General features: G+C 44.7%; 1 protein-coding gene across 1 annotated transcript in view; it reads left to right on the top strand.

Annotated features, from left to right (window-relative positions):
• Positions 1-4,257: 4,257 nt before the first annotated feature.
• Positions 4,258-27,542, top strand: part of LOC106547247 (cytoplasmic phosphatidylinositol transfer protein 1) — a 48,099-nt gene continuing 24,814 nt past the window's right edge. The window contains exons 1-2 of the mRNA XM_087701734.1: positions 4,258-4,776; positions 16,137-16,285. Of these exons, the coding sequence (XP_087557860.1) occupies positions 4,729-4,776; positions 16,137-16,285 (197 nt within the window). The 5' untranslated portion in view covers positions 4,258-4,728. The remainder of the gene's footprint in view (positions 4,777-16,136; positions 16,286-27,542) is intronic.

Raw genomic sequence — 27,542 nt, 5'->3', positions numbered from 1 at the left:
GAATGAAAAGTAGGGAAGGAGAGGAGGGAGGGAGGAGGGAAGGAAGAAAGGAAGGAAGGAAGATGGGAATGAAAAGGAAGAAAAGAGAGGAAAGAAGGATGGATTCTGGAAATTGAACTCCCAGAAAATTGCCACAGTTGGGATGATTCTAAATGAAGATAATATTTGGTGGATGATGTGATTGTTGCAATGAGCTACAAAAATATTTGGAGGCTGTTTTGCAGCTTAGGAAGGCTCAATTGGCTTCATTGGGGCAAGTTTGCTTATGCTATTGGCCTACCTTGCAGGGTGGTTAGCAGGAAGCTTGAGAAGATGAATGGAAACTGGGGCTCTGTGTGATGTGAAAATTACAACTTAATTTCAACAAACTGCTCTCTGGGCACAAAAAGGTCTGCCAAGGGAATGCCCATGGAGAGGCTCAAGTTTATGGCTTAGAGCCGAGGTGGCGCAGTGGTTAGAGTGCAGTACTGCAGGCTACTTCAGCTGACTGCTAGTTCAGCAGTTTGGCAGTTCAAATCTCACTGGCTCAGGGTTGACTCAGCCTTCCATTCTTCCGAGGTGGGTAAAATGAGGACCCAGATTGTTGGGGGCAAGAGGCTGACTCTGTAAACCGCTTAGAGAGGGCTGAAAGCCCTATGAAGTGGTATATAAATCTAACTGCTATTGCTATTGCTATTGCTATTTGCAAAACTGGTACATACTGAGCCATGTTGGTGCAGTGGTTAGACTGCAGTACTGCAGGCTACTTCTCTGCCGGCTGGCAGCCTGAGCTTTGGCAGTTCAAATCTCACTAGGCTCAAGGTTGACTCAGCCTTCCATCCTTCTGAGGTCTATAAAATGAGGACCCAGATTGTTGTGGACAAGAGGCTGACTCTGTAAACCGCTTAGAGACGGCCCTGAAAGCTCTGTGAAGCGGAATATAAGTCTAAGTGCTACTGCTATGCTTAATTATCTGAAAAAGAATAAGAATAGAGAACAGAATAATATAGAAGAGAACAGAATAGGGCACAACACAAACACAATTCAAATAGAAATCTTTATTGGCCTGAGTGATTAAATACCCAAGGAATTTGTTTCCGGTGCTGAAGCTTTCAGGGCATATGCAAATATGTCAACAAGGTTTCTTTCACAAGGTTGCTTCACAAAAGAATATCCCCAAGGAGGTTGGACTAGATCAGAGGCCTTGATGGCTGATAGGTGAACAACTGCCTAATTCACCAAATAGCAAGAAACTCTAGGTGTCATTGATAGTAGCAGGTGGAGAGGGATGCACTCTGCTGCCTGATACTGATCTGACACCAGGCAATGCAAGCCAGATGGTCGCTTGGTTACAAAATCCAGCAGGGTCACCTTGGGCCAGGTGTGCTCAGTCTAAATTATCTCGCCAATCAGAAACTGGGGCAGGTGAGTAGCCAGGGAATGGCTCGTCCTTGCCCTATGCTCCTTGGAGGGAGAAGGGAGCAGAGGGAAAGAGAAGGGATGAAGGAGCAATGCTTTGGCACGTGGGAGCTGCTTTTGAGGTATGTTACCTGTGCAGGTGTGAACAAACCTCAGGGATAACCTGAACGTCAATTCTGCATTCAAGAGGGTTTAGTGCAGGGCTTCCCAAATCTGGTTGCTTTAAGGTGAGTGGACGTCCAGCTTGCGGGATTTCCCAGCCAGCAAGCTGGGAGTTGAATTCCACCCACCTGAATGTGGCTAAGATTGAGAAACGGTGGTTGAATGCATCTGTGGAACTGTGGAATGGCATTCTGTAGGTCAGACCGAAGGACAATTTGAACCCTTCTCCTGGAAGCTTACTTGGAACATTAGTTCCTTATGTCCTTCTCTGTTTTCTTTCTTCTCTGATTCTTTCTTCCCTTTCTTTCTTTCCTTCCTTCCTTCTTTTCTTCCTTTATTTATTTATTTATTCTTTCTTTCTTTCCTTCATTCTATCTTCCTCCCTCCCTTTCTTTCATCTTCCTTCCTTCTTTCCATCTTTGTTTCTTTTCCTTCATCTTCCTTCCTTTTTCCTTCATCTTCCTTCCCTTTCTTCTTTCCTTTTTTCCTTCCTGCCTTTTTTCCTTCATGTTATTTCCTTTTTCCTTTATTTTCCTTCCTTTTTCTTCATCTTCCTTCCTTCCTATTCTCCTTCTTCCTTCCTTCATCTTCCTTCCTTTTTCCTTCATCTTCCTTCCTTTTTTCCTTCAACTTCCTTCCTGTTTTCATTCTTCCTTCTTTCATCTTCCTTCCTTCCTTCATCTTCCTTCCTACTTCCTTCCTTTTTTCCTTCATCTTCCTTTCTTCCTTCCTTTTTTTCCTTATTCTTCCTTCCTTTTTCCTTCATCTTCCTTCCTTTTTTCCTTCATCTTCCTTCCTTTCTGCTCTCCTTCATCTTCCTTTCTTCATCTTCCTTCCTTTCTTCATCTTCCTTCCTTCCTCCTTCCTTCCTTCCTTCCTTCTTTCCCTCCCTCCCTTCCTCTCATGCCTTTATTATTTTTATGAACAATTCAAGGCTTGATATTGTTCCAGGCCTCCCAAACAATGTTCTGAGTTTCTACCACCTTCCTCCGTTTTAGAGCCTAGGATGAAACATTAGGTGGAAGATGGATGTTGTGCTTTGTTACCAGCCAGCTTTCCCCACCCCTCCCTTTTTCAAAGAGAAAAGAATCTTGGAAATATAATTCCACTAAATGAATCATCGCACATGGAGGTGTCTTAATTTAGTCTGAGAACAGCCAGCAGAATTCAAGCTTACCTTGAAGGTGCGTTCTTTGTTCCAGAAGATTCTCCATCTCATGTTGGTAGGGATGGTCTGTAATCTTGACCAGAGAAAATGTGGGAGGTCTGCAGAAAAATTATTTGCATTTTTATATTGCACTAAATCAGGGGTCCTCAAACTACGGTCCCTTGGATGGATACGTGCAATGAACATTTGTGTTGCTGCAGAGAATCTCCCCCCTTTGGGGTCTTTTGGGGCAGGTCGGAGGGGGGGCAGAAATTCTGACTTGGGGTCTGCTTTGGCCTCCTGGTGTGGGGATTTCGGCAAAGGCTGGAGAGAAGTAATGCTGGTGGCGAAGAACTGGAGGGCCTCGTTCCAGTGGGACGGCATCATGGCCTGGAAATGGCTGACCATCTCAGCTTGCTGATCCTCCAAGCACCGGTCCCTGGCCTTGCACTCCCGCAGGTCTTCCCCCTGCTTGGAAAGCCTATGCTCGTAGTCTTCACTGAGGTGCTTCTGCTGAGCCTCCTTCTTGGTCAGATCCAGTTTGAACTGAGTTGTTTTGCCATCTCTTTCTCATGTTGGTTGCTTAGCTCCAGCAACTGCTTTTTGTTGGGCCCCTAAGGAGCCTGGGTGGGCAGGCAGGCGAGGAGTGGCTGGGAGGGGCGAGTAGAGACTGGAGAGATGCCCCTTGATGTGAGTGACATTGAATTAACCATGCCCACCCGGTCACATGACCACCTTGCCACGCCCACCCAGCCAGTCATTAGGCAGATCATATTAGTGGTCTGCGGGATTTAAAATGAATTTAGTGGTCCCTGAGGTCTGAAAAGTTGGTGAACCTTGGACTAGACAGAGGCACAAGAGAGATTATTTGCTTTCCTATATTTAGAAAATAGCCGGAATCCTGGCCTTGGGGAATGATTTTGAAACACCAGCTTCTCTCCTGCAGCTTTCCAGAGACCTAATAAATTTCAGCCTGTTACTTGGAATGTGTCACTAAGCCTGCAGTGTTAGTCTACCAGACCTCCACAACATTTTCTTTCCGTTTTCCTCATTAACTTCCTCACACTTTTATGTTGAGCTCTGGAGGAACATGGGGATTGAGCAAAGGAAGAGAAGAAGCTTTAGAAAATGGTGCCAAAAAGAAATAAATCTGTCAGAGAATCCGCTCTTCTGCAAAAAAAAAGAAGAAGAAGAGCAACCAGGATGATGAGGGGACTGGAGACTAAAACATACGATGAACGGTTGCAGGAACTGGGCCTGGCTAGTCTAGGGAAGAGAAGGACCAGGGGTGACAGGATAGCAGTCTTCCAATATTTGAGGGTCTGCCACAGAAAGGGGGGTCAAGCTATTTTCCAAAGCACCCGAAGGGCAGACAAGGAATAATGGTTAGAAACTGATCAAGGAGAGATTCAACCTGGAAATAAGGAGAAATTTTCTGACAGTGAGAGCAATCAACCAACAAAACAGCTTGCCTTTGGAAGTTATGGGAGCTTCATCACTGGAGGCTTTCAAGAAGAGACTGGACTGCCCTCTGACAGAAATGGTGTAGGGTCTCCTGCTTGGGTGGAGGATTGGACTAGATGACCTACAAAGTCCCTTCCAACTCATCTGTTAATCTGTTAAAACTGAGCAAGGTCAAAGGTTGGGATGGCCTTCTTTATGCCTCTTTGGTCCAACAGCTGCTCCTCCCTTGGCTTGAGAGGTGAGAAGGCTGGTGACCTCACAAGGGCTTCCCTGGCAACTCAGCATGAAGTCATGAGCCCAGCCATTGTTCCAGCAATAGGGAGAGAAAGCTGCTTGGGCAATATTGACCAGTTGTAGCTTTGAGCTTGCCAGATGTGCACCAGAGTTGGTCCTTGAGTTGTTCTAAAGTCTTGTTCTCTGTTCCAACCTCTGGTTGGGAATGCCTGTTTCCCTACAGCATGATGCTTTCCCTGAGGAACCTTGTGGGGCCGCTGAGTTGCTGACAAGTCCCCGTTTCCATCTGAAGAGAAGACGACATCTTGAACCTTGAAGCAGCAATGCTGGTGAAGGAATATCGGATTTGTATGCCTCTCACCACTGAAGAGGTAAAGTTGAGCTCCTGAAATTGTGGGGAAGGAAGGGGAGGTTTTTTATTTAGCCAAACTATCTTGGAATCTTCACACCCAACTTCCTTGCTAGCTTGTTGCAGGACACGATGGGCTGGAGGAGTTGGGAGGGGAGGGTCAAAGGTTTGGTTTGTTGCTAGAGATTGGAGACTACAGAACACTGTTGCTCAATCTTGGAAAACCAGAAGGTCTGTGGACTTCATCTCCCAGAATTCCTCAGCCAGCAAGGGGAGAATTGTCCGCTGGAGAATGCAGCTGGCTAGAATTGCTAGCTGGAGAATTCTGGGTGCTGTTTCACACATCATCAGGTTCCCAAGTTTGAGAAATACCACATTAGAAGAAGGGAGGATACTGGCTGGAATGAAACCTCCCCAGTTTCTAAATTAGGGACCAAAACTTTCAGGGCTTCATGAGGCTACCGACCTTCTACACTTGCGATGGCAAACCTATGGCACATGTGCCCGACGGGGCATGTCACCACCTGTTCCTCTTCTGGGTTTCTGGCATGCATGCACGTGTGACAATCAGCTGGCCTTCATGAGTGCAGCAGTGCCAGAAACTGGGAGAGCTGATCTTCCGTTTTCCGGCCAGTGGATTGTTGTGCGCAGACCCAACCGGAAGTTCATTTTCCAGCATTCGCATATCCCCTGGGCAGCTCCTCTTCTTGGTTGCAGCCCAGACGAGCATGCACGCTCCATTTTCGGCACTTGGTGCCAAAAAGGTTTGCCATCACTGTTCTGCACACTTTGAGCCATGTGTCTCAACCTTAGCCACTTGAAAAGGTGTGGACTTCAGCTCCAGAATGCCCCAGTCAATGTGCCAGCTGGAGAATTCCGAGAGTTGAAAATCCATGCCCTCTTAAAGTGGCCTGAGGAATTCTGGGAGTTGAAGTCCACCCTTCTTAAAGTTGGCTGAGTAGCTCCGGGAATCGGTCCAGATCTCTTGAAATGGGCTGGAGAATTCTGGGAGTTGAAATCTACCTGGGTTAATGGTTTAGTGGTTTAGTGGTTTATTCGACTTGTATGCCGCCCTATTCCCAAAGGGACTCAGGGCGGCTGACAAACCAGGAGGGAAGGGGAACAAATACAAAGAGTAAAACAGAAACAACACAACAATACAAAACAATTTTAAAAGTCACAACAAGCACAACCAATTCGAGTAGGGGTGGAACTCAACAGCCCCAGGCCTGCTGGAACAGCCAGGTCTTAACGGCTTTACGGAAAGTCTGAAGGGTGGTGAGGGTCCGAATCTCCACGGGGAGATCGTTCCAGAGGGCCGGAGCAGCCACAGAGAAGGCCCTCCTCCGGGTGGTCGACAGCCGGCATTGGCCGGCAGATGGAATTCGGAGGAGGCCTAATCTGTGGGATCTAATGGGTCTGTGGGAGGTAATTGGCAGAAGGCGGTCTCTCAAGTACCCAGGTCCAGTTAAGATTGTTGTGGTTGAAAAACCACAATTTAGAGGAAGGACGGTCAACAGTGTAAATCCTAAACTTAAGAGTATACAGAAATGTATTTAAGACACCCACCCATCCCTGGCTCTGAAACCTGGGAAGGGAGATGTTCAGACTTGGGTGATGTGGGTATTATCCACTTGTCTCCCTTGCTTTTTTTTCCTTTCCAGATGTTAAGCACAGGTACCAAAAGTAGTTAAACGAGAAAGGGGCTTAGCAGAAGCCGCCTACTGGTCAGAGTAAGCTGCACAATGAGATGGAGTGTTGTGGCCCACCAGTAACCAGCAGAGCTGGTGACAGATTCGGACAGTGAGGAGGTTGGGGAGGAACATGGGCCAGTCCTGGAGTCTGGGGAAGGCTCTGACGAGGGCTCTGTGTCGGAGACAGAGAAGGGGTCCTGGGGCCATAGTTTGAGGACCCCCCCTGATTTAGTGCAATATAAAAAATGCAAATAATTTTTCTGCGGACCACCAAAATTGTCTCACGGACCCCCAGTTGGTGACCGCTGGACTAGAAGACCTCCAAGGTGTCCCTTCCAACTCTGTTATTCTGTCATGTTTTTTTCCCAAGGTTGAAATATGGCCTGTTGCAAAAGCAGGTGCAAATGTTATGAGCTGTTAACGGCTCTTAGGAAACAAGCCTTAATAACAGGCAAGCTCTCGGTTCCCCTGTGGCTCCCAAAAAGATGAATGTGTCACAGAAGTGGTGGACAGCTTGTACTGAACAACGTGGAGTCTTTTGTGGAAAACAGTAGCCCCTGGGCACATGGTGTTCTGAGAGACTGAGTAGCAGGCTCATATGATTTGCATGTGCATGACAGATGGGTGCATGTCTGCCTAGACACCTGTGATCATTCGGGCCCCACAGGGCATTGGAAATATGTTTAACCTGATAATGCATTTAAAACAGAGTTAAAAGGGACCTTGGAGATCTTCTAGTCCAGTGTTTCTCAACCTTGGCAACTTGAAGATGTCCGGACTTCAACTCCCAGAATTCCCCAGCCAGCGAATGCTGGCTGGGGAATTCTGGGAGTTGAAGTCCGGACATCTTCAAGTTGCCAAGGTTGAGAAACACTGTTCTAGTCCAACCCCCTGCTCAAGCAGAAGACTATATAGCATTCCAAACAAGAGGTTGTCCAGTCTCTTCTTGAAAACCTCCAGTGATGGAGCGCCCACGATTTCTGGAGGCGAGCTATTCCCCTGATTAATTGTTTCCACTGTCAGGATATTTCTCCTCAGTTCTAGGTTGCTTCTCTCCTTGATTAGTTTCCATCCATTGCTCCTTGTCTCTCTTCTCATCAAAGAGCGATCCGTCTAGAACTAAGGAGAAATTTCCTGAAGGCAGGCTGCTCCACTGGTTAATTGTTCTCACTGTCAGGGAATTTCTCCTTAGTTCTAAGTTGCTTCTCTCCTTGATTAGTTTCCACCCATTGCTTCTTGTCCTGCCTTCTGGTGCTTTGGAGAATAGCTTGAGTCCCTCTTCTTTGTGGCAACCCCTGAGATGTTGGAAGACTGCTATCCTGTCTCCCCTGGTCCTTCTATTCATTAAACTAGACAATAAACAATTCCAGCAACCGTTCTTCATATGTTTTAGTCTCCAGTCCCCCAATCATCTTTGTTGCTCTTCTCTGCACTTTTTCCAGAGTCTCCACATCTTTTCTACATTGTGGTGACCAAAACTGGATGCAGGATTCCACGTGTGGCCTTACCAAAGCCTTATAAAGTGCTATTAACACTTCACGTGATCTTGATTCTATCCCTCTGTTGATGCAGCTTAGGAAATCTCTCCTTAATTCCAGGTTGCTTCGCTCCTTGATTAGTTTCTACCCATCGCTTCTTGTCCAGCCTTCTGGTGCTTTGGAGAATAGCTTGACTCCCTCTTCTTTGTGACAACCCCTCAAATATTGGAACACTGCTATCATGTCTCCCCTAGTCCTTCTTTTCAATGGACTAGACATAATCAAGTGGCTGCCCAGTCTCTTCTTAAAAGCCTCCAGTCATGAGCACCTACAACTTCTGGTGGCAAGCTGTTCCACTGGTGAATTGTTCTCACTAGCAGGAAATTTCTCTTTAGTTCCAGATTGGATCACTGCTTGATTCGTTTCCATCTGTTGCTTCTTGCCCTGCCTTCAGGTGTTTTGGAGAATTAGGTTATCCCCCCCCCCACTCTTCTTTGCGATAGCCACTCAGATATTGCTATCATGTAAATACAAAGGATTTTGAACAGGTGATTGAGAGGAAGCAAGGATTGGTGCTAAGTGCCATTGTAATTTCAGAACCTAAAAAATGATTGTTGTTGTTAGTCGGGAAGTCATGTCTGACCCATCGTGACCCCATGACAGTGGTGGGATTCAGCCAGTTCGCACCTATTTGGGAGAACCGGTTGGTAACTTTCTAAGCAGTTCGGAGAACCGGTTGTTGGAAGAAATCTCCTTTTGTTTTTTCTCACTTTGCAGCGCTAATCCTGTAAGGAAGGCAGGAAGGAAACATTCTGGTGTTGTTTCTAGCCTAATCTTTAGTACCCTGCTTACAGAAACTGCCTCTCCAGTTAACCCTTATTATCATTGTAACAACTAAGGTGAAGTGCCAATCGACCTGAGTGACATTGACTTGGCCTATGCAGCTGGTTATTAGGGCAGAGAACTGGTTGGTAAATTATTTGAATCCCACCACTGCCCCATGGACAACGTTCCTCCAGGCCTTCCTGTCTTCTACCATCCTCTGGAGTCCATTTAAGCTCATGGTGACTGCTTCGGTGACTCCATCCAGCCTCCTCATTCTCTGCCATCCCCTTCTTCTTTTGCCCTCCATCATTCCCAGCATGAGGCTCTTCTCCAGGGAGTTCTTCCTTCTCATTAGGTGGCCAAAGTATTTGAGTTTCCTCTTCAGGATCTGGCCTTCTAAAGAGCAGTTGGGGTTGATCTCCTCTAGGACTGACCGGTTGGATCGCCTTGCAGTCCATGGTGACTCCATCCATCCACCTCCTTCTCTGTCCTCCCTTTCTTCTTTTGCCCTCCATCTTTCCCAGCATGAGGCTCTTCTCCAGGGAGTCCTTCCTTCTCATTAGGTGACCAAAGTCTTTGAGTTTCCTCTTCAAGATCTGGTGTAATACAGCGCTACTGTAAATTTTATGGTGCCAGCCTACATTCAATAGCAGTGTTGGCGGGTGCTGCTTCGTAAAACGTGACTTTTTGATTCCTGACACATTCTTCTTTGTCTTCAGTTTCCTGACTCAATGTTTAAGTTAAATTGTGCTGGGAGGGACTCCCCAGGAGTAGCAGCCCTCCCTGGTGTTAATAGCAGAAGAAGAAGAAAAGGATGGTGACACATTTGCACTTTAGAGAAAGATTGCGAATGTTTCAGTACAGAAGGCTAGAAGTTCAGTTTCCTTCATCAGCTCTTGCGGGATGGGATTGCTTATATTATCTTTGGAAAGTTCCGAGTGATTTAAGGATAGAATCAAGATCATGTGAAGTGTTACTACCGCTTCATAAGGCCTTGGTAAGATCGCACTTGGAATGCCATTTGAATCCAGTTTTGGTTATTGTGATGTAAAAAAGTTGTGGAGACTCTAGAAAGAGTGCAGAGAAGAGCAACAAAGATGATTAGGAGACTGGAGGTTAAAACATATGAAGAACAGTTGCTGGAATTGGGTATGTTTAGTTTAATGAAAAGAAGGACTAGGGGAGACATGATAGCAATCTTCCAATATCTCAGGGGCTGTCTCAAAGAAGAGGGAGTCAAGCTATTCTCCAAAGCACCTGAAGGCAGGACCAGAAGCAATGGGTGAAAATTAACTAAGGAGAGAAGCAACTTAAAACTAAGGAGAAATTTCCTGACAGAACAATTAACCAATGGAACAGTGTGCCTTGAGGAAATTTCTCCTTAGTTCTAAGTTGCTTCTCTTCTTGATTAGTTTCACCCATTGTTTCTTGTCCTGCCTTCAGGTACTTTGGAGAATAGTTTGACTCCCTCTTCTTTGTGGCAGCCCCTGATATATTGGAACAAAAACTAGACATACCCAGTTACTTGTCCCAACTTCTACCAATCTAGCAGTTTGAAAGCACGTAAAAAATGCAAATAGAAAAATAGGAACCATCTTTGGTGGGAAGGGAACAGCGCTCTGTATGCCTTCGGCCTTTAGTCATGGAGCCATCTTCTGACAGTGCTGGCTCTTCAACTTTGAAACGGAGATGAGCACCGCCCTCTACAATCGGGAACGATTAGCACACATGTGCGAGGGGAACCTTTCCCTTTAAATAATGTCAGAGTGGAGGAAAGGGGGCAGGCAGTGACAATACTCCCATAGAGTCATTATTTGATTGTTCTCTTGATGGCTCTTGTCATCCTGCTAATTACCGAAGACCTATTATCTGCACTTTGGAAGAATTGTCAAGCTTTCTTTAGAAAAAAAAAAAAAGAAACCCATTCCAATGGCGCCTGGTTAATCAGCAGCCTTCCTCGTCTGGAGCAGGCTGGGGGTGCAATGTGCTGACAAAGATCACGGGCATCTGAAGAGGTTCAAATGATGACATGCACCCCACCCCACAGCACATGACAGCAGTTGCGCCAGGTGTCCTGACATGACCTATCAGTTGGGATGAGGTCAATACTACTCTGCCGGCTTTTATGCCTAAATAGCAATAGCAATAGCAGTTAGACTTATATACCGCTTCATAGGGCTTTCAGCCCTCTCTAAGTGGTTTACAGAGTCGGCATATCGCCCCCACAGTCTGGGTCCTCATTTCACCCACCTCGGAAGGATGGAAGGCTGAGTCAACCCTGAGCCGGTGAGATTGGAACTGCCGAGCTGCAGAACTAGCAGTCAGCTGAAGTGGCTGCAGTACTGCACCCTAACCACTACGCCACCTCGGACTAGAACTCTCCAGCTCCTGCTTTCTAGCCTGATGCCTTCACCACTGGACCAAACTGCCTCTCTCTCCTTCTTCATTAACCTTCATCAGTCTTCTTGCTCTTATCTGAGATCACTTGAATGTGAAGATTGGAGAGTCTAAGGGGAAAGATTTTCCCATCACACCTCCAACCATGTTCTCTCCTGTGACAAAATCATTCCTTTCAGCCCTTGTTGGTGGATGGACAGAGATCCCGTTAGAATATTGCAGGGTGCTAGTCCCTATGAAAGGGGGTGTGATGGCTCAGCAGTTAAACATGGCTGAGCTTGGTAGCTTGAAGAATGACAGCCCAGGTTTAAGACCCAAGTGCTGCAGAAGCTCCCCTCTCCTAGCTCCTGCCCACCTAGAATTTCAAAATCATGCAAAGGCAACTAGATAAACAGGTACCACTTCGGTGGGAGGATAACAGCATTCCTGGAACCCCAGCATAGATTCATGCCAGCCACATGACCATGGAAGCACCTTTGGACAATGCCAGTTGTCTTGGCTATGAAATGGAGATCAGCACCGCTTTCTAGAGTCAGACTCTTCCTCTTCCTCTTCCTCCTCCTTCCTCTTCTTCCTCCTCCTCCTTCCTCTTCTTCCTCTTCTTCTTCTTCCTCTTCTTCTTCTCCTTTCTCTTCTTTCCCTTCTTTCTCTTCCTCTTCTTCCTCTTCTTCTTCCTTCTCCTTCTCCTTCTTCTCATTCTCCTTCTTCTCCTTCTTCTTTTTCCTCTTCTTCTTCTTTCTCTTCTTTCCCTTCTTCTTCTTTCTCTTCCTCTTCTTCCTCTTCTTCTTCCTTCTCCTTCTCCTCCTCCTCCTCCTCCTCCTCCTCCTCCTTCTCCTTCTCCTTCTCCTTCTCCTTCATCTTTTTGTTCTTCTTCTTCTTCCTAATGTATTCCCACAAGAGCTGGGTCTGCTTTTTGGATCATTGAACACCACTCTGCACAGTCAGCTGTATCTCCAGGGCATAGGCCCACAGCTTCCATATCTTTTGATGGTGTCTTGCCATCTCTGTTTTGAGTGCCCGTAAGGATGCTGGCCATTGACTTCAGGTTGGTAGGCAGTCTTAGCCATGGTGGAAGTTGCTGCTCTTGGGACATGTCCATACCAGAAGAGTCGTCCTTCTCTCATCTTCTCTATAATTAGTGCCACACCAAAATGTTGTCAAATGGGGTCATTTGTGCTGTGGTCAAGAAGGGAGGTGCCTGATATTTAATAAAGCCTTCGCATTTCCATGGCATGGAGAGAGCTTTCATTCCCTGTTGTTATTGTCCAGCATTCAGTGCCATACAGTGCAACAGGGCAGATGGTTGTCTTGTAAATCTTAGATTTAAGATGGTCAGACATGAGACAGATATGACTGGCCAGAGAAAACCTTTATTTTTACCGTTTTTAGTCCCTATGAGGATTCTTGGAGCTGTAACCCCCAAGCCTTAATTTCTAAATGATTGGAGATGGGACCTTAACCACGATGTCCGGCCTGGAAATGGTTCTTTCAACTGGAGTTTGAATTCATCATGAGAGCTGAGCTGAGTAGACTTTAGTTCACCCTCATGGATTTCTTGCTGCTCCTCTACATCTTTCAAACTTTGGACAACACGGCAAGCGAGCAGCTTCTGGAGCCAAAGCCCATCTTGAACCAACCTCCCCCCGTAGCTGGCTTGAGAGGCAGGCAGCATGTTTAGTCATTCAGCTCCTCTTAGCTGTGTGCCAGGCTAAAAGTAGCTCGTTTCAACACAGCTGTCGCTGTTGGTTGGAGCTCAGCAAACAGGAGCATGGGTTGCAGCAAGATAGCTGATGGCTTTCTGGTGTGGCTGGTGTTTACTCTGGGGAAACAATTCCCTTTGCCGGAGGGCTTTGGAGGAAAAGTCTCTTTTTGCATAACAAAAACCAAAAATGGGCCTTGCTTTCAGGAAGAAGCATCCATAGGTCTCTACTTACCAAGAAGAGACTCCTGAAAACAGGGATACTCCCTGTTGGACTTTGAAGAAGCAACAGGGACTTTGAAGAAGATGAAATACTCTATGGAGCAAGAGTTGGACTTTGAAGAAGAGGAGATACTCTATGGAAGCAACAGTTGGACTTTGAAGAAGAGGAGATACTCTATGCAAGCAAGAGTTGGACTTTGAAGAAGCAACAGTTGGACTTTGAAGAAGAGGAGATACTCTATGCAAGCAAGAGTTGGACTTTGAAGAAGCAACAGTTGGAGATACTCTATGGAAGCAACAGTTGGACTTTGTAAGAAGCAACAGTTGGACTTTGAAGAAGCAATAGTTGGACTTTGAAGAAGAGAAGATACTCTATGCAAGCAAGAGTTGGACTTTGAAGAAGAGGAGATACTCTATGGAAGCAACAGTTGGACTTTGAAGAAGCAACAGTTGGACTTTGAAGAAGAGGAGATACTCTATGGAAGCAACAGTTGGACTTTGTAAGAAGCAACAGTTGGACTTTGAAGAAGCAATATTTGGACTTTGAAGAAGAGGAGATACTCTATGGAAGCAACAGTTGGATTTTGAAGAAGCAACAGTTGGACTTTGAAGAAGCAATATTTGGACTTTGAAGAAGAGGAGATACTCTATGGAAGCAACAGTTGGACTTTGAAGAAGCAACAGTTGGACTTTGAAGAAGAGGAGATACTCTATGCAAGCAACAGTTGGACTTTGAAGATGAGGAGATACTCTATGGAAGCAACAGTTGGGCTTTGAAGAAGAGGAGATACTCTATGGAAGCAACAGCTGGACTTTGAAGAAGAGGAGATACTCTATGGAAGCAACAGTTGGACTTTGAAGACAAGGAGATACTCTATGGAGCAACAGTTGGACTTTGAAGAAGAGTAAAAAAGTAATTAGGAAAATTCTGATTTGTGCTAAAAAGGGTAAATTGACATGGGAATTGAAGAACAAAGACGAATCAGAATATTATAGGATCTGGGATAAATTTTATCAATGGTTGGAACAAAAAAGGAAAGACCCCAAATAAGCAATGACTAAGATGTATAGAATGGAGATTAGAATTATGTATGAAATCATAACAGTGAAAATGTATAAGACAAGAACAAAGCAACATGGATGGAAATACGATATCTTTATATTTGTAAATACCAAATAGACCAATTGTAAATAAGCAAGGTGGTTATAACATTTAACTATATTCCAGCATGTATGGCAAGGACATTGCCAGGACAGTTACACTGTGTCCAATGTTTTAATATGTCTTTAATTTAAAAAAAAACTTTTTATTAAACAAAAATGAAAAAGAGGAGATACGCTATGGAGCAACAGTTGGACTTTGAAGAAGCAGATCTTCTCCAAACTGCGCAGACATGGCCCACTGTGAGAAAACCAATGGATCATCCAACCAAGTCAATCAAGAGTCCTCACTAAAGGCACTAATAGCTTAAGCAGGAGATTGGACTAGAAGACCTCCAAGATTGTTATTCTGATTGAAAGGGAAGAAGACAACCAGCCGCAAGATGGATGCTGGTGACGGTGTGATAAATGGACCAATGGAAGAGTTTGAAAGACCAGGTTAGGGACAGAAGATCCACAAGAAAATCAGTCTATAGTTTTGAAGAGTTGACACTTATTTGATGGCCCATGATCAGGTCTTCATTCATAGTGAGAAGAGAAACACTTTATTAAAACTAACTAATATACATATACATAAACAATTATACATATACAGTACACATGCACATACATTTATACATGCATACAATTATATAAAGAACTACATGCACATACACACACACACACACACACACACACACACACACACACACACCTAGCTGATAACTCGACATTGCCTGGATATTTATTTATCCTAATCCATAAATTTGTCCTCAAAAACTAACATAAATTCTAATGTAGGGTTTTCCCCCTTACCAGAGGGAGCCACCTTGTGGAGTGCTGTAAAGCTGTTACCATGGCAACTCCACTGCTCTGTACAGCAGAAACCATTTGAAGGTAGCACAGTAGAAGCCATTTGAAGGCACAACAGGCTGTATCTTAACTGAACACACATCCTGAGGGGTGTTAGGGGGGGAGTCTGACCCCCACAGCATTTTTTCCCCAGAAAATAAGTCATCCATGAACCAAGTTTGGTTGAAATTGCTCGAGGCATTCCAGAGTTATGCTGGGACACAGCGATAGATAGATAGATAGATAGATAGATAGATAGATAGATAGATAGAGAGAGAGAGAGAGAGAGAGAGAGAGAGAGAGAGAGAGAGAGAGATGATAGATAGATAGATAGATAGATAGATAGATAGATAGATAGATAGATAGATAGATAGATAGATGATTGATAGATAGATAGGTAGAGATAGATGATTGATAGATAGATAGGTAGAGATAGATGATAGATAGAGATAGATGATAGATAGATAGAGAGAGAGAGAGAGAGAGAGAGATAGAGAGATAGATAGATATAGATAGATAGATAGATAGATGATAGATAGATAGATAGATAGATAGATAGATAGATAGATAGATAGATATAGATATAGATATAGATATAGATATAGATAGATGATTGATAGATAGATGATAGATAGATAGATAGATAGATAGATAGATAGATAGATAGATAATCATATATATATATGTATATATGTATATATGATTATCTATCTATCTATCTATCTATCTATCTATCTATCTATCTCTGTGCATGTATACTGTATATGTATAATTGTTTATGTATATGTATATATATATTCGCTGCTTTCTTTTGAATTCCGAATTCTTGTATTCCTTGCTTCAGAAGTGGAGAAGAGAGTAAATATTGTTTTTAGTTGCTTTAAAATTGTGATCATTATAATTCTGTTATGGAGAGCGGGGGAAACCAAATCCTTGTGCTGGAGTTTTATAGAAATATTTTAAACAGATACATGAGTGTCTCGGGAAGGGACCAGTCTGTTCTCCTCCCACACCCTTCCCCTTTGCCCAAACCCCTTTCAGCATGGCTCTCCTCTTGGTCTTCTTTCCTCAACAGTACCGAGTTGGGCAGCTTTACACCATCAGTAAGCACAGCCATCAGGAGAGCGACAGAGGAGAAGGGGTGGAAGTGGTGAAAAACGAACCTCACGAAGACCCCGTCCATGGCCCGGGCCAGTTCACAGAGAAGAGGGTTCACCTGTCCAGGTAAGGAAGCGCCAGCGACATTTCGAGGGCTGGTTTCCTGTTTCTCTTCTTCTTCTCTCTTGTGGGCAACTTCGCTAAAGGGGCATCTTGCAATCACCCTGCAAGGCAGGTCAGGAGTTTCTTAATGTATCCCTCGGAGGGGAAGAAGGTGTACTAAGTGTATTCTGTTTACGGAGTAACACGACACATTGTAGGGTGTAGGGAAAGCAGTGAGTTAAGGAGGAGTGACTGTACAACATTAATGGGCAAGATTTTTCCCTGCCTTCACATTCGATCTGTTTCCTTTCCATTATATTTGATCCTTTCTTTCTTTATTCCTCTTCCCCTTTCTCTTCCCCTTTTCATTCCTCCTTCTCTTTCCTTTTTCTCTTTCCCTTCTCCCTTTCCTTTCCCCTTTCTCTTCCCTTTCTCTTTTTCTCCTTCCTTTTTTCTTCTCCCTTTCACTCCCTTCCTCCTTTTCATCTTCCTCCTTCCCTTCTTCCTTTTTCTTCCCTTTCCCTTCCCTTTCTCTTTCCTTCTTCCTCTCCTCTTTCCTCCTTCCTTTTCCCTTTCACTCCCTTCCTCCTATCCCTCCTCCTTCTTCCCTTTCCCCTTTTTCCTCTTCCCTTCTTCCTCTCCCTCCCTCCCTCCTTCCCTTTTCCTATTTCTTTTCCTGTAGCCAATTGCTTCCTGCCTTTATTTCAACTCCACCAAGCCTCCTTCAAGTTAACACTCTTGTATTTCACCCTTAACAATGGTGGAATTGACCTTAGGAAAGGCCACTATCATTTGCAAAAGAAAATAATAGTAGTAGTTGTGAGAAAGCGACAATAAGCAGCCCTGGGATTGCAGGTTGTTTAGTGCCTGCACCTTAATTCATGCTATGTAGACTTTCTCCCAAGACTTAATCCTTGCTACTAAGCATCATTCTCCTTCTCCACCTCCACCGTGCTGTTTTGCTTTCCTCCAATATCCATTTGTTCTCTGCTTTCCAATTATCCTGTCACGAAATCTGACAATTGCTCCAGGCTGGGTTGTGCAGGAACCCAGCCTAATAAAATATTCCACCAACCATCCATTTCTCCTTCCCTTTCTACCAGCTCTCTGCCTTGCGGCTCTCATGCATCAGCAACTTCCGGTCCAAATATCCCCATTTTGCAGAGTGGGCAAATTGTTTCGGGAGATGCTTGGAGGGTCAGGTAGGGGAGGTCCTTGGTGCCAGAGATCTTGGACCTGTAGCTCTGCTAGGTGGGATTCATGAAAATCATCATCCAGACCTTCTCTCCCCTTTTCATGTGGGGCAGACAACTTAATAAATAGGAGAAATTAGCAGTAGCAGAATCATTTACATTGCAGGTCATCTAAGGTTTGGAGATAATCAGTTGTACCCTGGTATGTTGTCCAATTACCACAATTGGACAATGTAACCGGTGATACTTGGGGAGGGGATATTTTACTATTTTAATTATACCGAAACTGTAGGGAATAGTTAGAGTTGGTTTTACACTTGATGGTGTCTATATGATGTACCCAATAAAGAAGTTCTTTGTGGAGGATTCTGGTCTCAAGAGTTCGGATTTGCTTGGGTTCGTTATTCGGAATCATGACAAGTTGTTTTTGTGGGTGTCAGACAAACCCTTAAGTAGAAATGATCCTTGGCTCCATTTGTTGAGAATGGTATAGTTTTATTACGAGTGAAGTGTACTGCAGCAATGAAAAGCCAGAACTGAGAATTGCATGCCCAAATTTGCTATGTTCTACTTTCCCCTCTTTAACTGCCCCTGACTGACCACTGCCCCTTTGTAACCAATCAAGTTCATGCAAGATGTCTTCACACGGTCAGCCTGCATGCAAGTTGGTTTGCATCTTCCTCCTTCTCCCAGCTGGGTGACCTTGAGGCAGCATCTCAAGGAGATACAGCACATACTTTCATTTTCCCAAGCATTCCCTCCTCCTCCATTTCCCCTTCCCACCGTTCATGGAACTCTGTCACCACATAGCAGTGACGTACAAGCAAACATAAGATGGCAGCTGACGGAAAGCAGAGAGCACTATCAAGGAAACAGTTTTCACCCAAGAGTTAGGGCTAAGATACAGAATCTTGGAAGGAGGAAAGACATGATGCAATGTACCTACAAAGGGGAAGGTGGTTTGATGGTTTGATGGACTACAGGGTAGGAGTAGTTTCCCAACATGGAGGGAACGCTTTCCAAGGAGGGAGGGGGGGAAGCACATTCCAAAGCTGGACCAGAGAAAGAAGAGGGAGTCAAGCTATTCTCCAAAACACCTGGAGGGCAGGACAAGAAACAATGGATGGAACCTAATTAAGGAGACAAGCAACCTGGAATTAAGGAGAAACTTCCTAACAGTGAGGACCATAGGTGTTAAACTCACCATGTCCCCTTGCTGTCATGTGACAACATTTCCCTCATTTGTGGAGCTGGGGTGGCCGTGACCCGGGTGTGATGCATTCAGCCTGTGGGTTGCCAGTTTGACACCCTTGGTGAGGACAATTAACTGGCACAATAGCTTACCTTCAGAAGTTGTAGGTGCTTCATCACTGAAGGCTTTTAAGAAGAGACTGGACAATCACTTGTCTAAGATGGTATAGGTTCTCCTGCTTGAGCAGGGGGCTGGACTAGAAGATCTCCAAGGTCCCTTCCAGCTCTATTCTGATTCAAGAAGATATTTAGGACAGTCACTCCCTAGAATCTCCTAGAATATATCTACAGTATTAGGATGAGAGTACTATGAACTTAATCTTGCAAGATTCTGTCTATTGTGTGTAAGCAAATAGAGAACCGAACTTTGACTGGATTGTTCTATGTCAGGGGTGTCAAACCCGTGTCATCACGGCATCATCATGTGACGTATTGTGACCTTTATCCCCTCGCTAAACCGGGCCTGGGCATGGCCAGCGAGTGACGCATCAGACCATGGGCTGTGAGTTTGACACCCCTGTCTATGTCATTCTTGGGATGAGCCTGACAACATCAGAACTTCTAGCCCCTTTTATTAGTAAGATTAAGGCAAAATATTTCACGATGCTTAGAATTTCTTCTTGCTGGGAATTTCCACACTTGGACTGAGCTGTCTATGAAATAAACTACTAACAATCTCCTGTCCTATAACCTCTATTGGTTGGCTATGTCTAAAATTCCTCCTGTTATTTTTCTAGCCACACCACGTGATGGGTACTCTGGGGCTGTTTTTCTCTGCCCCTACCGGAGATGAAAGGGTCTGGACTCTGGATCCTGTTGACAGCCCCACATTTGAGGCTGCCCAAGTCTTTTAATAACAGAGGGAAACTTCATTTATAATTCAGCTCTTTCCTTACCTTTGATGTCAATCCATTCTGCTCTTTGCATTTCGGGGAACAGAGCACAGTGGTTTGGCCAAATGCCATCATTTCAAATCTATTATCTCCTGCTGGTATTTCCTTTTGATTTGCCCAGTGGGCATGGATGTGATATCATATCTAGCCACAGGAGAAGAACAGCAAGTTGCTGTTCTAAGAAGGGTGGACGTGGGTTTGTTTTGGCTTGAGCAATACCCAAAAGACCTGCGCTAAATCAAGAATAAACCTGAAATCATATCCAGAGTAAACCAAGGACTGAATGTTTTATGCTGACTAACTAGAACAGGAGTCAGCAACTTGTGGTTCTGGAGCCGCATGTGGTTATTTCATCCCTCTGCTGTGGCTCCCTGTCACCAGTTAGCGCCACAATTTGGAGAGGAGCTTCCAGTTTTTTGGGGGGGCATGGCATGCCAGGAGGAGACGTTATGGCAAGGGGCAGGTTTTTCAGTTAGCTCCACAATTGATAGGGCTTTCAGTTAGGACAGGTAGACGAAAAAGGAAACTGCACTAGGAGGAGACTCTATGGTAGGGAAACCGGACTTCCGGTTAGCAGAGGAAAAAAAGGTGCCACACTAGGAGGAGACTCTATCGTAGGGGAACCATACTTCTGGTTAGCAGGAGAAAAAAAGGTGCCACACTAAGAGGAGACTCTATTAAGGAGCTGAGGTGGTGCAGTGGTTAAATGCAGCACTGCAGTCTACTTCAGCTGACTGCAGTTCTGCAGTTCGGCTGTTCAAATCTCACCAGCTCAGGGTTTACTCAGCCTTGCATCCTTCCGAGGGGGGTAAAATGAGGACCCAGATTGTTGTTGGGGGCAATATGCTAACTCTGTAAACCGCTTAGAGAGGGCTGAAAGCCCTATGAAGCGGTATATAAGTCTAACTGCTATTGCTATTGCTAACCGGATTTCTCGTTAGCAGAGGAAAAAACGGTGCCACACTAGGAGGAGACTCTATGATAGGGAAACCGGACTTCTGGTTAGCAGAGGAAAAAAAGGTGCCACACTAGTAAGAGACTCTATTGTAGGGGAACAGGACTTCCAGTTGGCTCCAGAATTGAATGGGGGGCTTCCAGTTAGGACCTTTGTGGCTTTTTGACTGTTTAAGGATGCTGACCCTGGATTTAGAAGGATGAAAAGTTATTCTACCATTCCCACCAGCATGAAGGAACCCTTCATTTTGGAGATGGGAAGATGACATCCTGATAAGACACAGAACCACATTTACATACGCTGCCTTATCATCATCTTTTCAGGGACTCGTGTTAGTAACTGGGGAGGGGGGGAATCCCTGGTTTTGTCTTCAGCATCTTTTAGGAAAGTTCTCGTGCTGGGAACCTAGAGAAGTTCCATCGCTATATAGAATGTGGACAAATAATCAGGCAAAATAAAAAGTGGCTCAAGCAGGAGATCCTAGGCTATTCAGACAAATGGTTGTTCAATCTCTTCTTAAAATCTTTAAGTGTTGGAGCATTCACAACTTCTGGAGGGAAGTTGCTCCACTGATTAAATGTTCTAGCTGTCAGGAAATTTCTCCATAGTTCTAAGTTGCTTCTCTCCTTGATTCGTTTCCAACCATTGCTTCTTATCCTGCCCTCAGATGCTTTGGAGACTAGCTTGACTCCCTCTTCTTTGGGGCAGCCCCTGAGATATTGGAACACTGCTATCCTGTCTCCCCTAGTCCTTCTTTTCATTCAACTAGACATACTCAGTTCCTGCAAGTGTTCTTCATATGTTTTAGTCTCCAGTCCCCTAATCATCTTTGTTGCTCTTCTCTGCACTCTTTCTAGAGTCTCAATTGCTCAATTTCCTCCTTTGACCCTTGTTACCTTACAGAGCACTATAGATGCAGCCAAATCTCTTGATTTATTGATAAAATATGGTCGTAGCTATCTGCCCTTCCTCCCCCATTAGCCAGCCTTGGTTGAACCTTCTCAAGGAAATGGGCCGTCATCCTTGAAAGCACTAAACATTCTCTGCAGATAAGAGAAGAAAAATTATTCCCTCTGGGCCCTCATTTATACTTTCAACTGCTCAGTTCCCAGCCTTCTTCCTCTCTCTTTCTGTCCACAGGCCCTAGATCAATAATGTTTTACTTTCCAGGAAAGGTTGTTTGAGGTAATTGACTCAATGAAGTTGACTACACTGGCTGGGTCATGGTCAGCCTGCTTTCTTTGATCTGGGGAGAGGGATCTTTTTAGATCAGACTGAAGAGCCACACTAACTCAACCGTGGGGACCTCTTGTCATTATGAGTGAGCCTGTATCATCGTGGGAGAAAAGGGACCTTTTAGAGAATGTGATTAGGAAAATACTAGAATGTGCAGAAAAGAATAGATTGACACTGGCTATCAAAGAGAAAGAAGAAACTGGTTATTATGCAATTTGGGAATCTTTTTACTGGCGGTTAGAGAATAGACATAGAATTAATAATAAAAGAAGTTGTGCAAAGTATAGAAAATGTATTAATATAATTACCCTGTTTTCCCCAAAATAAGACCTCCCTGGATAATATATTGCAACACAGCAGCAGCCATGAGGTGACCACGCTTGCTGCCTCCTGCACCTCAAAAATAATAAGACCTCCCTGAAAACAAGGCCAAGCGCTTATTTTGGGGGTCAAGACCCTGTCTTATTTTCAGGGAAACACAGTAATAGAGTTAAATAAATCATAATGAGGATTGTTATAGTATTAGACATTGAAGATATTGGAAATTAAGAATATATTAAATAATGAATATGATTGTAAACTTTAATTGTTGGCGCAAAGTATTTGTACCCAGACGACATACTGTTTAATAGAAAATGGATTGTTTATATAAAAAATAAAATAAAATGTGTGTGTGTGTGTGTGTGTGTGTGTGTGTGTAAAGGAAAAGTTATTCATGATGGGAAGTCTCAAGGTAGCTTCTTTATCAGAGTCTGATTATGATCACTGCTGCTAGTGTCCTTTTCAAGCTCAGCGCCATGCAGAAGTGTTGGGTGTTAGCTCCCATCCATCATCCTGCAGTTAACATGATGGTATCTTTGCCCACACAACTGCAGGATATCAAGTTGGAGAAGTTTGGGCTCACAGCTGCTGATTGACAGTTCCTTCTGCAGCTCGCTCTTTTGGCAATGAGTGAAGGATCTTCTCTTTAACCCCCTTCCATATTACTGTAGGTCTTCTAGAAGTCCTGTTGCACTCTTGTTCTTAGGAAATGAATGGAGGGTCTTCTCCTCAACTTCCTTCAATGTTCTGTCTTTTAGCAGGACATCTTTGATGTTCTTAGGAAATGAGTGGAGGATCTTAACCCCCTTCCATGTTGTGTCTTCTAGAAGTCCTGATGCATTGTTGTTCTTAGGGAATGAGTGGAGGGTTCTTCTCCTTCTATATTGTGTCTTCCAGAGGTCCTAATGCTTTGTTCTTCTTAGGGAATAAGTGGAGAATCTTAACCTCCTTCTGTGTTGTGTCTTCTAGATGTCCTGAGGCTTTCTTGTTCTTAGGGAATGGGTGGAGGGACTTCTCAATTTTCTTCCATGTTCTTTCTTTTAGACAGGACATGTTTGATGTTCTTAGAAAATGAATGGAGAATCTTAACCTTCTTCCATGTTGTGTCTTCTAGAAGTCCTGATGTTTTGTTGTTCTTAGTGAATGAGTGGAGGGTCTTCTCCTCAACTTCTTTCCATGATCTGTCTTTTAGACATCTTGAATCTTTGGTGATCCTAGAAAATGAACATAGGATCTTAACCTCCTTGTTCTTAAGAAATGAATGGAGAATCTTCTCTTTAACCTCTTTCTATGCTGTGACTTCTAGAAGTCCTGATGCTTTGTTATTCTTAGGGAATGAGTGGAGAATCTTAACCTCCTTCTGTGTTGTGTCTTCTAGATGCCCTGAAGCTTTCTTGTTCTTGGGAAATGAGTGGAGGGTTCTTCTCTCTCCATGTTGTATCTTCTAGAAGTCCTGATGTTTTGTGGCTCCTTCCTTGGGTGCTGCTCCTAAACAAAGCCAAGCCCTGACCATGAATGAAGTGCCTTGGCTGAATGGGGAGGAGAAGCTCTAACCCGTTGACCATAGCTATTGCCTGAAGGGATAGTCACCGCTCCTCCTCCACCCCCTTTGAGGCATCTTGTAACATAGGGCTCTGATTGTTATCCTTAGGTGACCCTGAGTCCATGCCACTCATAGGAAGCAAGGCTCAGCAAGCAACCTTGGACCAAGCTGGGCATCCCTCTTATAAAGTTTTGATTTATTCTCATCCTCTTTTCCAATAGCCACCCCTGTCATCTCGTATTACCTCCCTCCCGCTTCCAAATGCACAATGCCTGCGAGGTTCAATCGGGCTAAATCCATTTAAATGCAGTCTCTCCGACCTGCAATTGAATTTAGGATTAGCCTGTCAGTCTCCCGCTGTTTACCTTTAGTCCTCTCCTCCCAGCTTACACTGATAGAAGCAGATTTTACCTTGCAATTGCATTTGAGCTGAAGCTCCAAGCGTTTCTTTCCCAGCTGGCTCAAACTTGGCTTCCCAATGTTGAGCTGGATTTACTTGATGACCTGGAATAGAAGCCCCCGGTTACTCACTCACGCCCCACCAGCATGGATCTGTCTCTTTGCAATACCGATCAAAACCAGTTGGCCATCACTAGAGCTGTCCATGTGGGGAAACAGTTATATTTTTAGACTGTGTTCTCACGACTCTTCTCCTAGGGGAATTCTATTTATAGAGGACAAAACCGAACAGGAATAATTGAGGGATAGGGAACCGGAGATCATTTCTCCCTGCACATTCCAGCTGGCAGGTGACACCGCGGCAAAACAGAACCTTTCTGAAATGGGGGGCTTCGATGTGACAGCTGCCGGGGAGAACTTCAGCCACTTTCACTTGGTGTTTGTTCTAATCTAGGCTTCCCCAAAAAGCACGAAGCCGAATCCTGGTCCCAACAAAACCCCTTTTATTAAACGAATGTGAATTCCTCTCATTCACCTTCAGCCAAGGCCTGGCAAACAGTCTTTCAAAGGAATATTTATGACCACTTATCTATCTTGGAAAGCTGCCATGTAAATATTTTCCAATGTGCAAAGGAAAGACTGGGCCCAGAGTCTCTGAGATTCATGGACAGATCTTCACACTCCTGAAAGAAACAAATGAATGAAGGAATGAATTGTTTCCTGCAAAAGCCCACTCCCCTTTCACTCTTCTTCTATTTTCTATGGGAGGGGCCATTCACCATCCACCTGTGGCCTTACTCCCAAGTCGACCCTGATTTCTTAGCTGTTCTTTTCTTTTGGCAGGTCTGTGCATGTGCACAGATGTTCCTCTGCCTCATTGCTGTCTAGCTCCAAAAGCAGCTGAGAACTGTCAGACGGCCCTGGCCCCCTCTCTGCCTCCAATGCAGAGCCCTCATCAGAGCCTTCCCCAGACTCCAGAACTGGCCCATGTTTCTCCCCAACCTCCTCACTGTCCGACTCTGCTACCAGTTCTGCTGCTGGGTCACTAGGAAGAGACATTCCCTAAAATAAGTGCCTTAAGCTGATGAGATGTCCAACAGGCCCTATGCAGGAATGAACCATTTAGGTGAGGGTCATAAACTACGTATAGTATTTATTGAAGGGTGCAGAAATAAAGAATCCAAGAATGTCAGTGATTGCTGTGGTTCAGACACCAGTCCTGTATATGAAAATGAAGATCCTCAAATCATCTTGCATGGTATTGCCTTCTTAACCCATGTGGCAGCCCCCACTCTTTTGAGTAGAACAGGCTGTTTCTGTTCATCTGTTTTATTTCTAACAGTGAAATCTGCCGATATGTTTCTTCTAACCGACTGTGAGAATGAACTGTAATATCAGAGGCTTAACTCATCTATTTTATACTTCTGGGGTTCAGGAGGGGCAGAAATAGGAAAATCTGGGTTGCTCTCATTCAGCCGCAGTGGGACAGTGGTTAGAGTGCAGTACTGCAGGCTACTTCTGCTGATCACTGGCTGCCTGCAGTTTGGCAGATCGAATCTCACCAGGCTCAAGGTTGACTCAGCCTTCCATCCTTCCAAGGTCTGTAAAATGAGGACCCAGATTGTTGGGAGCAAGAGGCTGATTCTGTAAACTGCTTAGCGAGGACTGTAAAGTACTGTAAAGTGATTTATAAATCTAAGTGCTATTGCTATTGCCCTTCCTTCCTTCCCTTCCCTTCCTTCCTTCCTTCCTTCCTTCCTTCCTTCCTTCCTTCCTTCCTTCCTTCCTTCCTTCCTTCCTTCCTTCGAATGCAGTATTGCAGGCTAAGTCTGCCGACCGCCAGCAGTTCGATCCTGACTGGCTCAAGGTTGACTCAGCCTTCCATCCTTCCAAGATCTGTAAAATGAGGACCCAGATTGCTGGAGGCAAGAGGCTGACTCTGTAAACTGCTTAGAGGGGGCTGTAAAGTACTGTGAAGTGGTTTATAAGTCTAAGTGCTATTGCTATTCCTTCCTTCCCTTCCCTTCCCTTCCCTTCCCTTCCCTTCCCTTCCCTTCCCTTCCCTCCTTCCCTCCTTCCCTCCCTCCTTCCCTCCCTCCCTCCCTCCCTCCTTCCTTCCTTCCTTCCTTCCCTCCCAGTGGTTAGAATGCAGTATTGCAGACTCTGCCAATTGCCAGCAGTTTGATCCTGACTGGCTCAAGGTTGACTCAGCCTTCCATCCTTCCAAGGACCCAGATTGTGGGGGAATATGCTGACTCTGTAAACCACTTAGAGAGGGATGTAAAGCACCATGAAGCGGTATACAAGTCAAAGTGCTATTGTTATTTCTATTTGCTGCCCCAGGAGCTGCAAAAATAAAAGCAGAATAAAACCGAGTTGGCGGTCTAATTTACATTTTGTCCATCTTCTTGACTTGCCTGTGAACCTTGCTTGTTGACACTCTTGTCCCCTTCTTCATAAACTGGCTCACCTGGTAGAAGGTCAGGGTCATGGCTTAGGATCATTGGATTGGAAGGATCCTGAAAGTCTTCTCCTCCAACCTTCGGCCCACGTCAGGAATCTTCAGACCATTCCACATAAATTTCTGCCCATCCTTTGCTTGATGACTTCCAGTGACAAATCCCCTGTGAATACAGGAGACAGGCTGTTCCATGGCTCCTGATTTCTCATCACCATGAAATTTCTTCCTATTCCCAATTTTGGTCTTCCTCTGTAAAAATGTCCACCTACTGGTTCTTCTCTTACTCTCAGGCCTTGTGGAGAATAAATCCATACCTTTTCCCCCTGTGACGTTCCTTCGTGCGTTGGAAGACTATCATGTCTGGCCTTAGCTCTTTCACCTTTAGATGAAACAGCCCCATCAATTAATCTTATTTAGCTATTTATTTTATTTATTTCATCAAGCATGTATCGGAGAACATGCACAAGTATAAACATGATTTTGAATACATGAAATGGATACGAATAAAAGGGAACATTAGGACAGGGAAGGTAGGCACATTGGTGCGCTTATGCATGCTCCTTACAGACCTCTTAGGAATGTGGCGAAGTCGACAGTAGACAGTCTTAGGTTAAAGTTATGGGAGTTTGGGGAAGAAACCACAGAGTCAGGTAGAGCATTCCAGCCGTTGACCACTCTGTTGCTGAAGTCGTATTTCTGCCTATCGAGTTTAGAGCGGTTTACTTCGAGTTTGTATCTATTGTATGCTTGTGTATTGTTGCGGTTGAAGCTGAAGTAGTCATTGACAGGTAGGACATTGTAGCAGGTAATTTTGTGTACTACGCTTAGGTCAGACCAAAGGCAACATAGTTCTAAGTTGTCTAAGCCCGAAATTTCAAGCCTGGTGGCATAAGGGATTCGGTTGCAAGCAGAGGAGTGGAGGACTCTTCTCGGGAAATACCTGTGGACTTGCTCAATTGTATTAATGTCCAATATGCAGTGCAGGTTCCAGACAGATAAGCTGTATTCGAGAATTGGTCTAGCAAAGGT

Source organism: Thamnophis sirtalis, unplaced genomic scaffold (genome assembly GCF_051295495.1).
Source record: "Thamnophis sirtalis isolate CommonGarterSnake01/CBP01778 unplaced genomic scaffold, rThaSir2_p1.2 scaffold_14, whole genome shotgun sequence".
NCBI lineage: Eukaryota > Metazoa > Chordata > Lepidosauria > Squamata > Natricidae > Thamnophis > Thamnophis sirtalis.
The sequence above is the reverse complement of the archived record's forward strand: the minus strand, read 5'-3'. Positions and strand labels throughout refer to the sequence as shown.